Source organism: Bombina bombina, chromosome 1 (genome assembly GCF_027579735.1).
Source record: "Bombina bombina isolate aBomBom1 chromosome 1, aBomBom1.pri, whole genome shotgun sequence".
Taxonomy (NCBI): Eukaryota; Metazoa; Chordata; class Amphibia; order Anura; family Bombinatoridae; genus Bombina; species Bombina bombina.
The window spans coordinates 1545231346-1545246099 of record NC_069499.1 but is presented as its reverse complement, the minus strand read 5'-3'; the positions used below and the strand labels follow the sequence as shown (position 1 = coordinate 1545246099).

At 43.4% G+C, this 14754-nt stretch overlaps 1 protein-coding gene across 1 annotated transcript in view; it reads left to right on the top strand.

Moving 5' to 3' along the window:
- The first annotated feature begins 3114 nt into the window (after positions 1–3114).
- The window catches only part of FDXR (ferredoxin reductase), a 33499-nt gene continuing 21859 nt past the window's right edge, over positions 3115–14754 (top strand). The window contains exons 1-3 of the mRNA XM_053696637.1: positions 3115–3246; positions 10973–11070; positions 11185–11280. Of these exons, the coding sequence (XP_053552612.1) occupies positions 3171–3246; positions 10973–11070; positions 11185–11280 (270 nt within the window). The 5' untranslated portion in view covers positions 3115–3170. The remainder of the gene's footprint in view (positions 3247–10972; positions 11071–11184; positions 11281–14754) is intronic.

Sequence of the window (14754 nt, the reverse complement as noted above, 5' to 3'; positions counted from 1 at the left end):
TGTGTGTGTATCTGCATGTGTAAGTGTATGCTATGTAGTGTGTGTGTGTGTATCTGCATGTGTAAGTGTATGCTATGTAGTGTGTGTGTATCTGTATGTGTAAGCTATATAGTGTGTGTGTGTATCTGTATGTGTAAGTGTATGCTATGTAGTGTGTGTGTATCTGCATGTATAAGTGTAAGCTATATAGTGTGTGTATCTGTATGTGTAAGTGTATACTATGTAGTGTGTGTGCGCGCGTATCTGCATGTATAAGTGTATGCTATGTAGTGTGTGTGTGTGTATAAGTGTAAGCTATGTAGTGTGTGTGTGTGTATCTGCATGTGTAAGTGTATGCTATGTAGTGTGTGTGTATCTGTATGTGTAAGTGTATGCTATGTAGTGTGTGTATCTGCATGTGTAAGTGTATGCTATGTAGTGTGTGTATCTGCATGTGTAAGTGTATGCTATGTAGTGTGTGTCTGTATCTGTATGTTTAAGTGTGTATCTGCATGTATAAGTGTAAGCTATATAGTGTGTGTGTGTATCTCTATGTGTAAGTGTATGCTATGTAGTGTGTGTGTATCTGCATGTATAAGTGTAAGCTATATAGTGTGTGTGTATCTCTATGTGTAAGTGTATGCTATGTAGTGTGTGTGTATCTGCATGTATAAGTGTAAGCTATATAGTGTGTGTATCTGTATGTGTAAGTGTATACTATGTAGTGTGTGTGTGTATCTGCATGTGTAAGTGTATGCTATGTAGTGTGTGTGTATCTGCATGTGTATGCTATGTAGTGTGTGTGTGTATCTGTATGTTTAAGTGTGTATCTGCATGTATAAGTGTAAGCTATATAGTGTGTGTATCTGTATGCGTAAGTGTATGCTATGTAGTGTGTGTGTGTATCTGTATGTATAAGTGTAAGCTATGTAGTGTGTATCTGTATGTATAAGTGTAAGCTATGTAGTGTGTATCTGTATGTATAAGTGTAAGCTATGTAGTGCATGTGTATCTGCCTATATAAGTGTATGATATGTAGTGTGTGTCTGCATGTGTAAGTGTATGCAATGTAGTGTGTATGTATCTGCTTGTGTAAGTGTATGCAATGTAGTGTGTGTGTGTGTGTATCTACATGTGTAAGTGTAGGCTATGTAGTGTGTTACTGTGCATTTTTGCTAACTTTAAAGGCCAGAATCTAGAATATTAATGAGGAAAACAGAGAGCAGTTTTAAAGAATCTATTATTAAATGTCCGATTAAGATAAAAATATTTAGCACTGTCTCTCTCTGCAAAGGTTAATTAAATACAGAGCTCACATAGCTATACCAGTGGTTTGAGCTTGTGTTTGATTTGCTGCCTAAGAGTATTAAAAGATATGATTTTATTTAGAATTTTATTTATATTACTTTGGTCTAATGATTTTTTAGGCCCCGCCCCCGCTCCTACCCACCACATTTCAATTTTTTGCCGTGGGGGGGGGGTCCCTCTTTTGAATTTTGAAATGGTGGGAGGTACCCTCCACATTTCTAATGGGATATTTCATTCCATATTATCAAGAAGCTGAGAAACTGAAACAGACATCTTTCTATGTATTTTTAACCCCTTCGATAATTGTAAGCACTGAAATCAAATAAGCCATCCATGGAAGCCAAATGGGTTAAATATTTCTATATGGAAGTGGCACCTCCTCCTCCTCCTCCTCTCTCGGCAAGCTATACATAAACACAGAAAAACACATTGGCATTTTGCATGGGCTTTGTAACAAGATTAGCAGGTTACAGAACAGACATTTAAAAAAGTTTTACTGAAAGACAACACTAAGCACGCTCTCTTCCAAGCTATCAAGCAAACGGAGTCTGAAACAAGCCAAATCAGGGAAAATAGGATCCTTGTGCGCTGCTTCAAGCAGCTGCTGTAAGCTCTTAAACTTTGTGACAGTCCTCTCTGACAATCAAAGCTGATATTATAGCACAGGTTGATTGACACCCCCTGCTAGCGGCCAATTGGCAGCGAATCTGCAGGGGGCAGTATTGCACTGCAGTTCACAAGAACTGCTGGTGCAATGATAAATGCCGACAACGTATTCTATTGGCATTTATCGATGTGCAGCGGACATGATACGCTACATCGTATCATGTCCACTCGCACATTAATAAATTGACCCAACTGACCAGGTGCAAATCCTCCCTCTTGTCTTCTCCCTTCTACTCTCTCTGATTCCCACACCGACACTACCAAACCCCGTCCACCAATCACTCCACGCCCACCACCTCTGCACCGCTTGTCACCGGGTTAGGGTTGCCACCCAGCCGGTATTTTACCGACACGACCAGTATTTTTAAGGTTCATGTCAATGTAGAAAATAAAGAATAAATATTGAAAGAAAGCCCCTGTCAAATTGAAACTTCTGTGTGTGATGAATACAAGTTATAAACAAATGAGCATTTAAAAACAGTCCTATCAGCTTTAGTTTTTGAGTTATGCTGTTTAATTATTTATGCAAATTTATGTTAATTAGCAAGGCCGGTATTTTCTTCCAAGAAAGGTGGCAACCCTACACCGGGTCCTCTGGACCCTACCAACATGGCCACGGTAGCTGGCTGCCAACCAGTAGAAAATAAAGGACAAAACCCGTCCCGTATTGATTCAAAATGGGACGCGCTATTTTATTCTGAAATACGGGACGATTCAGTATTTTAAGGGACGGGTGTCAAACCCTACGTCAGGTGTCTACATACTTTGGTATGTGTAGCTGGGTTAGGCTTGAGATGTCAGCAGGGTGCATTTCCAGTTCTGAGAATTAGAAAATTCACAATTTTCAGGGCTAAATAACATGAAAAATAAGTGCTTTGCAAGCTGTTTTAATGCACATAACGAAACGTTTTACATGTTTGCTGTCTATTTTACTCATCACTTTAGTATCTTCTGAGCCTCATTTACACATAAGGCACGCTTTTTGGGTAAAGTCCTGGACAGGAGTAGGACTTTATCTCTCTGTACCAAAAATGTAAAGGCAAGTTGTGACGTAATCACACAGCGCCATGCCTACATTCCTCGCAGAAATCTGGTTACCATAGTAACATGACGCGGTCTGGGGTCAGAGTGCTGCATGTGCCTGCTGAGGAGGGGCATGAGCTGGGCGGTACTTTCACTTCAGTCCCCGGCTCAGGCCGGAGATTTCACTAAGTAGTATGGCTCTGTGCAGCGGCTGGATGTGGGGGCTCAGCCGCCGTGTGATGCTTTTTGGGAGCCGACCGATCACTGCCAGTAAGTCGGATAAAGTGGTACACTGAGAGTTAGGCTCGTTAAGTAACTACGGTGCACAGGAATTGCAGAATGTGTAGAGGAATAATATTGTTCGTGAGCTGACAGGAGAGATACAAGTGAGATAATCTGCGGGGCTGACAGGACAGTTACTTCTCTGCATAAGATGATAGGTGAAGTATACTGCAAGGACTGCTAGAATGGTTACAAGTGGGATACTTTCCATGGCGTGACATAAGGTTTACAGGAGTGATGTTCTGCATTAGGTAATAGGAGTGTTTATAGAGTAATGCACTGCATGAAGTCAAATGAGGTTAAAGGAGTAAGTCCATGGAGGGATAGGGGGTTACAGGTGTAGTGCTTTGTATGGAATGACAATTGGGATGCAGGGATGATACTCATCTTGTAATGACAGAAGTGGTACAGCAGTGTTACTCTGCAGTAACCTGTGGTTTAGATGAGTGATGCTCTGCATGGATTCACAGGAGTAAATCTGTGCCTGGAGTGATTGGTGAGTTACAAGTGTACTACTTTGCATGGAGTGACTCAGCATGGGGTGAAAGGTGAGTTACAAGAGTGATACTGTGCACATTGGAGTTACAGAGTAATACTCTGCTTGGAGTGACAGGTGAGTTACAGAGTGATACTGTGCATGGAGTTACAGAGTAATACTCTGCTTGGAGTGACAGGTGAGTTACGGGAGTGATACTGTGCATGGAGTTACAGAGTAATACTCTGCTTGGAGTGACAGGTGAGTTACGGGAGTGATACTGTGCATGGAGTTACAGAGTAATACTCTGCTTGGAGTGACAGGTGAGTTACGGGAGTGATACTGTGCATGGAGTTACAGAGTAATACTCTGCTTGGAGTGACAGGTGAGTTACGGGAGTGATACTGTGCATGGAGTTACAGAGTAATACTCTGCTTGGAGTGACAGGTGAGTTACAGGAGTGATACTGTGCATGGAGTGACAGGAGCGGTATCTGCATGGAGTGACAGGTGGGTTACATGAGTGATAATCTGCATAAAGTGACAGGAGCAATACACTGCATGTGGTAACAGGTGAGTAACAGGAGTGATACTGTGCATGGAGTGACAGATGAGTGAGTGACAGGTAAGTCGCATGGAGTGACAGGAGTGATATCTGCATGGAGTGACAGGTGGGTTATATGAGTGATACTCTGCATGCAGTGACAGGTGGGTTACATGAGTGATACTTTGCATAGAGTGACAGGTGGGTTACGGGAGTAATACTCTGCATGCAGTCACAGGTGGGTTACTGGAGTGATACTCAGCATAGAGTGGCAGGTGGGTTACGGGAGTGATATTCTGCATAGAGGACAGGTGGGTTACGGGAGTAATACTCTGCATGGAGTGACTGATAAGTTACAGAAGTGATACTCTGCATAGAGTGACAGGTGGGTTACGGGAGTGATATTCTGCATAGAGTGACAGATGAGTTATAGGCGTAATACTCTGCATGGAGTGACAGGAGCGATACAGAGTGTTACTCTGAAGTAACTTGTGGGTTAGATAAGTGATACTCTTGTCACAGGAGTAATATTCTGTCTGAAGTGACAGGAGCGATACTCTGCATGGAGTGACCGGTGAGTTACAGGAGTGATACTCTGCATGGAGTGACAGATGAGTTACAGGTGTAATACTCTGTATGGAGTGACAGAAGCGATACTCTGCATGGAGTGACAGGCGGGTTACATGAGTGATACTTTACATAGAGTGACAGGTGGGTTACGGGAGTAATACTCTGCTTAGAGTGACAGGTGGGCTACAGGTGTGAGACTGCATGGAGTGACGGGGGTTACATGAGTGATACTCTGCATGGAGTGACAGGCAGATTACATGAGTGATACTCTGCATAGAGAGACAGGCGGGTTACATGAGTGATACTTTGCATAGAGTGACAGGCGGGTTACATGAGTGATACTCTGCATAGAGTGACAGATGGGCTACATGAGTGATACTCTGCATAAAGTGACAGGTGGGTTACGGGAGTGATACACTGCATGGAGTGACAGGTGTGTTACATGAGTGATACTCTGCATAGAGTGACAGGCAGGTTACATGAGTGATACTCTGCATAGAGTGATAGGTGTGTTATATGAGTGATACTCTGCATGCAGTGACAGGTGGGTTACGGGAGTAATACTCTGCATGCAGTCACAGGTGGGTTACTGGAGTGATACTCAGCATAGAGTGATATTCTGCATAGAGGGCAGGTGGGTTACGGGAGTAATACTCTGCATGGAGTGACTGATAAGTTACAGAAGTGATACTCTGCATAGAGTGACAGATGGGTTACGGGAGTGATACTCTGCATGGAGTGACAGATAAGTTACAGGAGTGATATTCTGCATAGAGTGACAGATGAGTTATAGGCGTAATACTCTGCATGGAGTGACTGGAGCGATACAGAGTGTTACTCTGCAGTAACCTGTGGGTTAGATAAGTGATACTCTTGTCACAGGAGTAATACTCTGCCTGAAGTGACAGGAGCGATACTCTGCATGGAGTGACAGATGAGTTACAGGTGTAATACTCTGTATGGAGTGACAGAAGCGATACTCTGCATGGAGTGACAGGCGGGTTACATGAGTGATACTTTACATAGAGTGACAGGTGGGTTACGGGAGTAATACTCTGCTTAGAGTGACAGGTGGGCTACAGGTGTGAGACTGCATGGAGTGACGGGGGTTACGGGAGTGATACTCTGCATGGAGTGACACGTGGGTTATGGGAGTGATACTCTGCATAGAGTGACAGGTGGGTTACATGAGTGATACTCTGCATGGAGTGACAGGCAGATTACATGAGTGATACTCTGCATAGAGAGACAGGCGGGTTACATGAGTGATACTCTGCAAAGAGTGACAGATAGGCTACATGAGTGATACTCTGCATAAAGTGATAAAGGTTAAAGGAGTAAGTCCATGGAGGGATAGGGGAGTTACAGGTGTAGTGCTTTGTATGGAATGACAATTAAGATGCAGGGATGATACTCATCTTGTAATGACAGAAGTGGTACAGCAGTGTTACTCTGCAGTAACCTGTGGTTTAGATGAGTGATACTCTCCATGGATTCACAGGAGTAAATCTGTGCCTGGAGTGATTGGTGAGTTACAAGTGTACTACTTTGCATGGAGTGACTCAGCATGGGGTGACAGGTGAGTTACAAGAGTGATACTGTGCACATTGGAGTTACAGAGTAATACTCTGCTTGGAGTGACAGGTGAGTTACAGAGTGATACTGTGCATGGAGTTACAGAGTAATACTCTGCTTGGAGTGACAGGTGAGTTACGGGAGTGATACTGTGCATGGAGTTACAGAGTAATACTCTGCTTGGAGTGACAGGTGAGTTACAGGAGTGATACTGTGCATGGAGTTACAGAGTAATACTCTGCTTGGAGTGACAGGTGAGTTACAGGAGTGATACTGTGCATGGAGTGACAGGAGCGGTATCTGCATGGAGTGACAGGTGGGTTACATGAGTGACAGGAGCAATACACTGCATGTGGTAACAGGTGAGTTACAGGAGTGATACTGTGCATGGAGTGACAGATGAGTGAGTGACAGGTGAGTCGCATGGAGTGACAGGAGTGATATCTGCATGGAGTGACAGGTGGGTTATATCAGTGATACTCTGCATGCAGTGACAGGTGGGTTACATGAGTGATACTTTGCATAGAGTGACATGTGGGTTACGGGAGTAATACTCTGCATGCAGTCACAGGTGGGTTACTGGAGTGATACTCAGCATAGAGTGGCAGGTGGGTTACGGGAGTGATATTCTGCATAGAGGACAGGTGGGTTACGGGAGTAATACTCTGCATGGAGTGACTGATAAGTTACAGAAGTGATACTCTGCATAGAGTGACAGGTGGGTTACGGGAGTGATACTCTGCATGGAGTGACAGATAAGTTACAGGAGTGATATTCTGCATAGAGTGACAGATGAGTTATAGGCGTAATACTCTGCATGGAGTGACAGGAGCGATACAGAGTGTTACTCTGCAGTAACCTGTGGGTTAGATAAGTGATACTCTTGTCACAGGAGTAATACTCTGCCTGAAGTGACAGGAGCGATACTCTGCATGGAGTGACCGGTGAGTTACAGGAGTGATACTCTGCATGGAGTGACAGATGAGTTACAGGTGTAATACTCTGTATGGAGTGACAGAAGCGATAGGCGGGTTACATGAGTGATACTTTACATAGAGTGACCGGTGGGTTACGGGAGTAATACTCTGCTTAGAGTGACAGGTGGGCTACAGGTGTGAGACTGCATGGAGTGACGGGGGTTACGGGAGTGATACTCTGCATGGAGTGACAGGTGGGTTACGGGAGTGATACTCTGAGTAGAGTGACACTTGGGTTATGGGAGTGATACTCTGCATGGAGTGACAGGTGGGTTACATGAGTGATACTCTGCATGGAGTGACAGGCAGATTACATGAGTGATACTCTGTATAGAGTGACAGGCTGGTTACATGAGTGATACTCTGCATAGAGTGACAGGCGGGTTACATGAGTGATACTCTGCATAGAGTGACAGGCGAGTTACATGAGTGATACTCTGCATAGAGTGACAGGCGGGTTACATGAGTGATACTCTGCATAGAGTGACAGATGGGCTACATGAGTGATACTCTGCATAAAGTGACAGGTGGGTTACGGGAGTGATACACTGCATGGAGTGACAGGCGGGTTACATGACTGATACTCTGCATAGAGTGACAGGCAGGTTACATGAGTGATACTCTGCATAGAGTGACAGGTGTGTTACATGAGTGATACTCTGCATAGAGTGACAGGCAGGTTACATGAGTGATACTCTGCATAGAGTGACAGGCAGGTTACATGAGTGATACTCTGCATAGAGTGATAGGTGTGTTATATGAGTGATACTCTGCATGCAGTGACAGGTGGGTTACATGAGTGATACTTTGCATAGAGTGACAGGTGGGTTACGGGAGTAATACTCTGCATGCAGTCACAGGTGGGTTACTGGAGTGATAGTCAGCATAGAGTGATATTCTGCATAGAGGGCAGGTGGGTTATGGGAGTAATACTCTGCATGGAGTGACTGATAAGTTACAGAAGTGATACTCTGCATAGAGTGACAGGTGGGTTACGGGAGTGATACTCTGCATGGAGTGACAGATGAGTTATAGGCGTAATACTCTGCATGGAGTGACAGGAGCAATACAGAGTGTTACTCTGCAGTAACCTGTGGGTTAGATAAGTGATACTCTTGTCACAGGAGTAATACTCTGCCTGAAGTGACAGGAGCGATACTCTGCATGGAGTGACCGGTGAGTTACAGGAGTGATACTCTGCATGGAGTGACAGATGAGTTACAGGTGTAATACTCTGTATGGAGTGACAGAAGCGATACTCTGCATGGAGTGACAGGTGGGTTACGGGAGTAATACTCTGCTTAGAGTGACAGGTGGGCTACAGGTGTGAGACTGCATGGAGTGACGGGGGTTACGGGAGTGATACTCTGCATGGAGTGACAGGGGTTATGGGAGTGATACTCTGCATGGAGTGACGGGGGTTACGGGAGTGATACTCTGCATGGAGTGACAGGTGGGTTACGGGAGTGATACTCTGCATGGAGTGACAGGTGGGTTACATGAGTGATACTCTGCATGGAGTGACAGGCAGATTACATGAGTGATACTCTGCATAGAGTGACAGATGGGCTACATGAGTGATACTCTGCATAAAGTGACAGGTGGGTTACGGGAGTGATACACTGCATGGAGTGACAGGCGGGTTACATGAGTGATACTCTGCATAGAGTGACAGGCAGGTTACATGAGTGATACTCTGCATAGAGTGACAGGTGTGTTACATGAGTGATACTCTGCATAGAGTGACAGGCAGGTTACATGAGTGATACTCTGCATAGAGTGACAGGCAGGTTACATGAGTGATACTCTAGATAGAGTGACAGGTGGGTTACGAGGTGATACTCTGCATTGAGTGACAGATGAGTTACAGGCGTAATACTCTGCATGGAGTGAGAGGAACTATACTCTGCATGGAGTGACAGGAGTGATACTCTGCACAGAGTGTTAGGTGGGTTATAGGAGTGATTCTCTGTATGGAGTGACAGGTAGGTTACATGATTGATACTCTGCATGCAGTGACAGGTGGGTTAGAGCAGTGATACTCTGCATGGAGTGACAGGAGTAATACTCTGCATGGAGTGACAGGAACTATACTCTGCATGGAGTGACAGGAGCGATACTCTGCACGGAGTGTTAGGTGGTTTATAGGAGTGATTCTCTGTATGGAATGATAGTCGGGTTACAGCAGTGATACTCTGCATGCAGTGATAGATGTGTGACATGATTGATGCTCTGCATAGAGTGACAGTCGGGTTACAGCAGTGATGCTCTGCATGGAGATCAGTTTGGTTACGGGAGTTTATACTCTACATGGAGTTAATGTGGGTTATGGGAGTGATACTCTGCCTAGAGTGACAAGCGGGTTACAGTGGTGATACTCTGCATGCAGTGATAGGCGGGTTACAGGAGTGATACTCTGCATGCAGTGACAGGTGGGTTACAGGAGCGATACTCTGCATAGAGTGGTGGGTCACGGGAGTAATACTCGGCATAGAGTGACAGATGTATTACATGAGTGATACTCTGCATAGAGTGACTGGCGGGTTACTGGAGTGATACTCTGCATGGAGTTCAGGTGGGTTACGGTAGTTTATACTCTGCATTGAGTGACGGGGGGATTATGGGAGTGATACTCTGCATAGAGTGAAGGCGGGTTACAGTAGTGATATTCTGCATGGAGTTCAGGTGGGTTATGGGAGTGATGTTCTGCATGTACTGACAAAATGGTTACAGAAGTGATCACAAGAGAGGAGTTATAAAATACTTACAAGAGCAATACTCTGTGTGGTGTGACAAGCTTTAGAGGAGCAGCACTCTGTGTGGGTGACAAGCTAGGAGACGCAATACTCTGCAAGAACATACAAGAGTGTTAGAAGAAACATACTCTGCGTGGACTAAAATCTCAGAGGAGTGATACTCTGCACCTACTGTCAGAAGTATTAGGTATGATACCATGCATAATGTTAGAGAAGGTTTAGAACAGGGATTGTCTTCCTATGTGACAATAACATTAGAGGAGTGATAGTCTGCAGATATGTTAACAGAGGATTAGGTGAATGGTACGGTGTAGATCAAACAGAAATGGTTAAAAGTGTGATGCTGTGCAGGGATGGAGGGGGCGGAAATGTTTTGCATAGTTTGTAGAGGTGACAAATGGTTATGGGGTTGATGGTCTGTATAGATATGATAGGAGACACTATGGGAGCAATACTCTGCATGGATTGTTGGGTTATAGAAGGTGATATTAGAGGAGATGGTTCAGGTAAAATGCGTAGGCTCCTGTTTGATTGAACAGTTACCCTCTAAGTTTAGGTTACGACCAGTGTTCCCTCAATGGCAAGTTATGGGAGCGGCCCAGCAGTGAAATAGTTAATTAGAGCAATTAGCAAACACTACGCAATTCAGACTTGAAGGTGGGGTTCCTTTATTAACTGTTTCACTGCTAGGCCGCTCACAAAACTGACCTTGGAGGTATAACATCAGGTTACGACTGTTTCCCCCTCTGCCTGTTATTTGATGTAGCAGCCCAGGTGCGTTACTAACACCATCATCTCACATCCCTCTGTACATGCAGGACTGTGCAGGCCCCTCTCTTCCTCCCCCCATGGCCCCCATATCTGCATTGTGGGCAGCGGCCCAGCCGGATTCTACACTGCCCAACACCTGCTAAAGGTGAGTGTATGCGGTAGCTATACCTGATGGTAGGAGCTGCAGCCATTTGTGTGGCTCTGTAATAGTTCACACCCAAGGCCTCGCACATAAACCTGTCTCACTTTGTCCCCTTAGCATCACCCTCAGGCTCGTGTAGATATTTATGAAAAGCTTCCTGTTCCCTTCGGATTGGTGCGGTTTGGTGTGGCACCTGATCACCCAGAAGTAAAGGTGAGTATGGGAATCACACATAGACATCATGCACAGCCGTTGTATCAAAGAAATCTTTGCTAATAGCAATGGTACTGTGTATGGGTTGAGCTGTCTGTCACACTGATCTGATTCCTTGTTAGTGTTGGTATCAGGGTAAAGGTTACAGCGTTTGAAGCAGATATGAAAGGCTGAGCCGTGCTGATAACAGCAGAGTCCTTGAACACTGCAGATAAAACGTCCTCGTAGATAAGGGTTAGAGCAAGGACTTGCAGAATAGTGGCCGTCCCAGGACCCCCCACAAAGCACATCTGTCAGGCACAAAAACTGAAGGTCGATACTATCTGCATTCATGCTCAAGGGACAGTCTGCTTGATTTTGTTTTATTGTTTCAAAAGATAGATAACTCCTTTACTATCCATCCGCCAGCTTTGCATAACCAGTATTGTTATATTTATATACTTTATAACGTCAAAACCTCTAAATCTCTGCCTGTTTAGTTTTTCACAGCCAGACAGTGCTAGTTCACATGTGCCATATAGAAAACATTGTGCGCACTTCCGCCGAGTTATGCAGGAAGCAGCACTATGTAGCTAAAATGCAAGTTTGTAAAAAGCACTGAGATAAGGGGGCAGTCTGCAGAGGCTTAGATGCAAAGGTAATCACATAGGTAAAAAGTGTATTAATATAACAGTGCTGGTTGTGCGAAACTGGGGAATGGTTAGTAAAGGATTATCTAGCTTTTTAAACAATAAACATTTTCAAGTAAACTGTCCCTTTAGGTCACTTTACAGAAGTAAATCATGATGAGACGATGGCCTGTGTGTTACTGCCAGTGAGAAAACACGAATTAAACAACTTGCTAGGAATCCATAGTACTTGTGGGGATATTAAAGTGAAGGTAAACTTTGGTGAATGAAAGCCTGTTTTTTAAAAATACTATTAAAAACAGGGGCTCTTTCATTCATCAAAGTTTACAAAGCAGCCGTTTTGATTCAAAACTTACCTTTTTTTCTTTTCACAGCCAGAGCAGCTTCCCCCTCCTGGAAATCCACTCTTCACACGTCAGCAATGACTAATCCGGCTTCCTCCAATCATGGCATGGCTTCAGGCAATGACTACCCTGGGGGAAAGCCGTGATTGGAGGAAGCCGGATTAGTCATTGCTGACGTGTGAAGAGAGGATTTCCAGGAGGGGGAAGTTGCTCTGGCTGTGAAAAGAAAAAAAGGTAAGTTTTTAATCAAAACGGCTTTTAATAGTATTTTTAAAAAACGGGCTTTCATTCACCAAAGTTGACCTTCACTTTAAAGAATAAATAAATTATAGCTATAAATATGGCTGTAGTCCAATAAGTAGTAATAATTATGCAGATTTATCAGCAGAAAAGGAATCTTGATAGTGATTTGTGCTTCTGACCTAAATGGGATATGAATGTCAAAATTATGCTTTTTTGTTTAGATAGAGCGTGCCGTTTTAAGGCATTTTTCAGGATTTAGATAGAATGTGCTGTTTTAGGAGACTATTCATGGTTTACATAGAGCGTGCCGTTTTAGGAGACTATTCATGGTTTACATAGAGCGTGCCGTTTTAGGAGACTATTCATGGTTTACATAGATTGTGCCGTTTTAAGAGACTGTTCATGGTTTACATAGAGCGTGCCGTTTTAGGAGACTATTCATGGTTTACATAGAGCGTGCCGTTTTAGGAGACTATTCATGGTTTACATAGAGCGTTCCGTTTTAGGAGACTATTCATGGTTTACATACAGCGTGCCGTTTTAGGAGACTATTCATGGTTTACATACAGCGTGCCGTTTTAGGAGACTATTCATGGTTTACATAGATTGTGCCGTTTTAAGAGACTGTTCATGGTTTACATAGAGCGTGCCGTTTTAGGAGACTATTCATGGTTTACATAGAGCGTGCCGTTTTAAGAGACTATTCATGGTTTACATAGAGCGTGCCGTTTTAAGAGACTATTCATGGTTTACATACAGCGTGCCATTTTAAGAGACTATTCATGGTTTACATAGAGCGTGCCGTTTTAGGAGACTATTCATGGTTTACATAGAGCGTGCCGTTTTAGGAGACTATTCATGGTTTACATACAGCGTGCCGTTTTAGGAGACTATTCATGGTTTACATACAGCGTGCCGTTTTAGGAGACTATTCATGGTTTACATACAGCGTGCCGTTTTAGGAGACTATTCATGGTTTACATACAGCGTGCCGTTTTAGGAGACTATTCATGGTTTACATAGAGCGTGCCGTTTTAGGAGACTATTCATGGTTTACATACAGCGTGCCGTTTTAGGAGACTATTCATGGTTTACATAGAGCGTTCCGTTTTAGGAGACTATTCATGGTTTACATACAGCGTGCCGTTTTAGGAGACTATTCATGGTTTACATACAGCGTGCCGTTTTAAGAGACTATTCATGGTTTACATAGAGCGTGCCGTTTTAAGAGACTATTCATGGTTTACATAGAGCGTGCCGTTTTAAGACACTTTTCAGGATTTAGATAGAACGTGCCGTTTTAAGACACTTTTCAGGGTTTAGATGTATTGTTTCCTCTTTTGGCTGGGTTGTGACATAGAGAGCAGTCCCACACACTCTCTACATAGACTTTCTAAGGGCTGGACTTCAAGAGAGTCCTGTCCCATTATTCATCCCAGTGGGATCACTTTAAGGGACTTTTCTTGGTTTTAGTTAGAGCGTACCATTTTAAGGGACTTTTTTTTTACTTCTGATATCAAATTTACTTTGTTCTGTTCATATCTGTTGGTGAAAAATACGTCTGTAGGCTCTGGGGCAACTGTGCACCACTGGGAACTAGCTGGTGATTGATGCCTACACACACATGCCTCTTGTCATTGGCTCACTAGATGTGCTCAGCTAGCTCCCAGTAGTGCATTGCTGCTCTGTGTTTAACCCCTTTTTATGTCTCTTAAAATAACACCTTTTTATTAAGAACATTTAAAATGATTTATTCAGCAAAACCAAAATTGGGCCAAAAACACATTACAAAATAGCTGACAAAATAATGCCATTCATATTTATCTTTCCTATTTTTTCCCCAGGATGTACGTTTCCCATTTAATAAAGAATAATTTTATTTTATGCACTGGTTAAATAGTGTAGTAATGAAACCTATTGCTTTTCACTATTCATTATTTATTTTGCCTCCTTTTCCTGTAATTTAACTCAGAAAATTGTGAATGTTATTATTCTACAGAGGTGAAGAAATTATACTGCAAAACAATTCATTTTGCTAACAAAATGACAAGGGATAGCTAAGTTTACCTCACTAACAAATCTGGATTTGGCCCCTCCTAATAAGGCAAGTGGGGAGGGTTTGGCTTTAAGAAAACAATTACAGCAAACATAGTGTTAATGTACTCAGAACATTTTCAAACTCAGCTGATATGTTATTGCAAGACGACCTTTAATCAGAAACTTGCATCTTGGGTAATAATGAAATAGCATTAAATAGT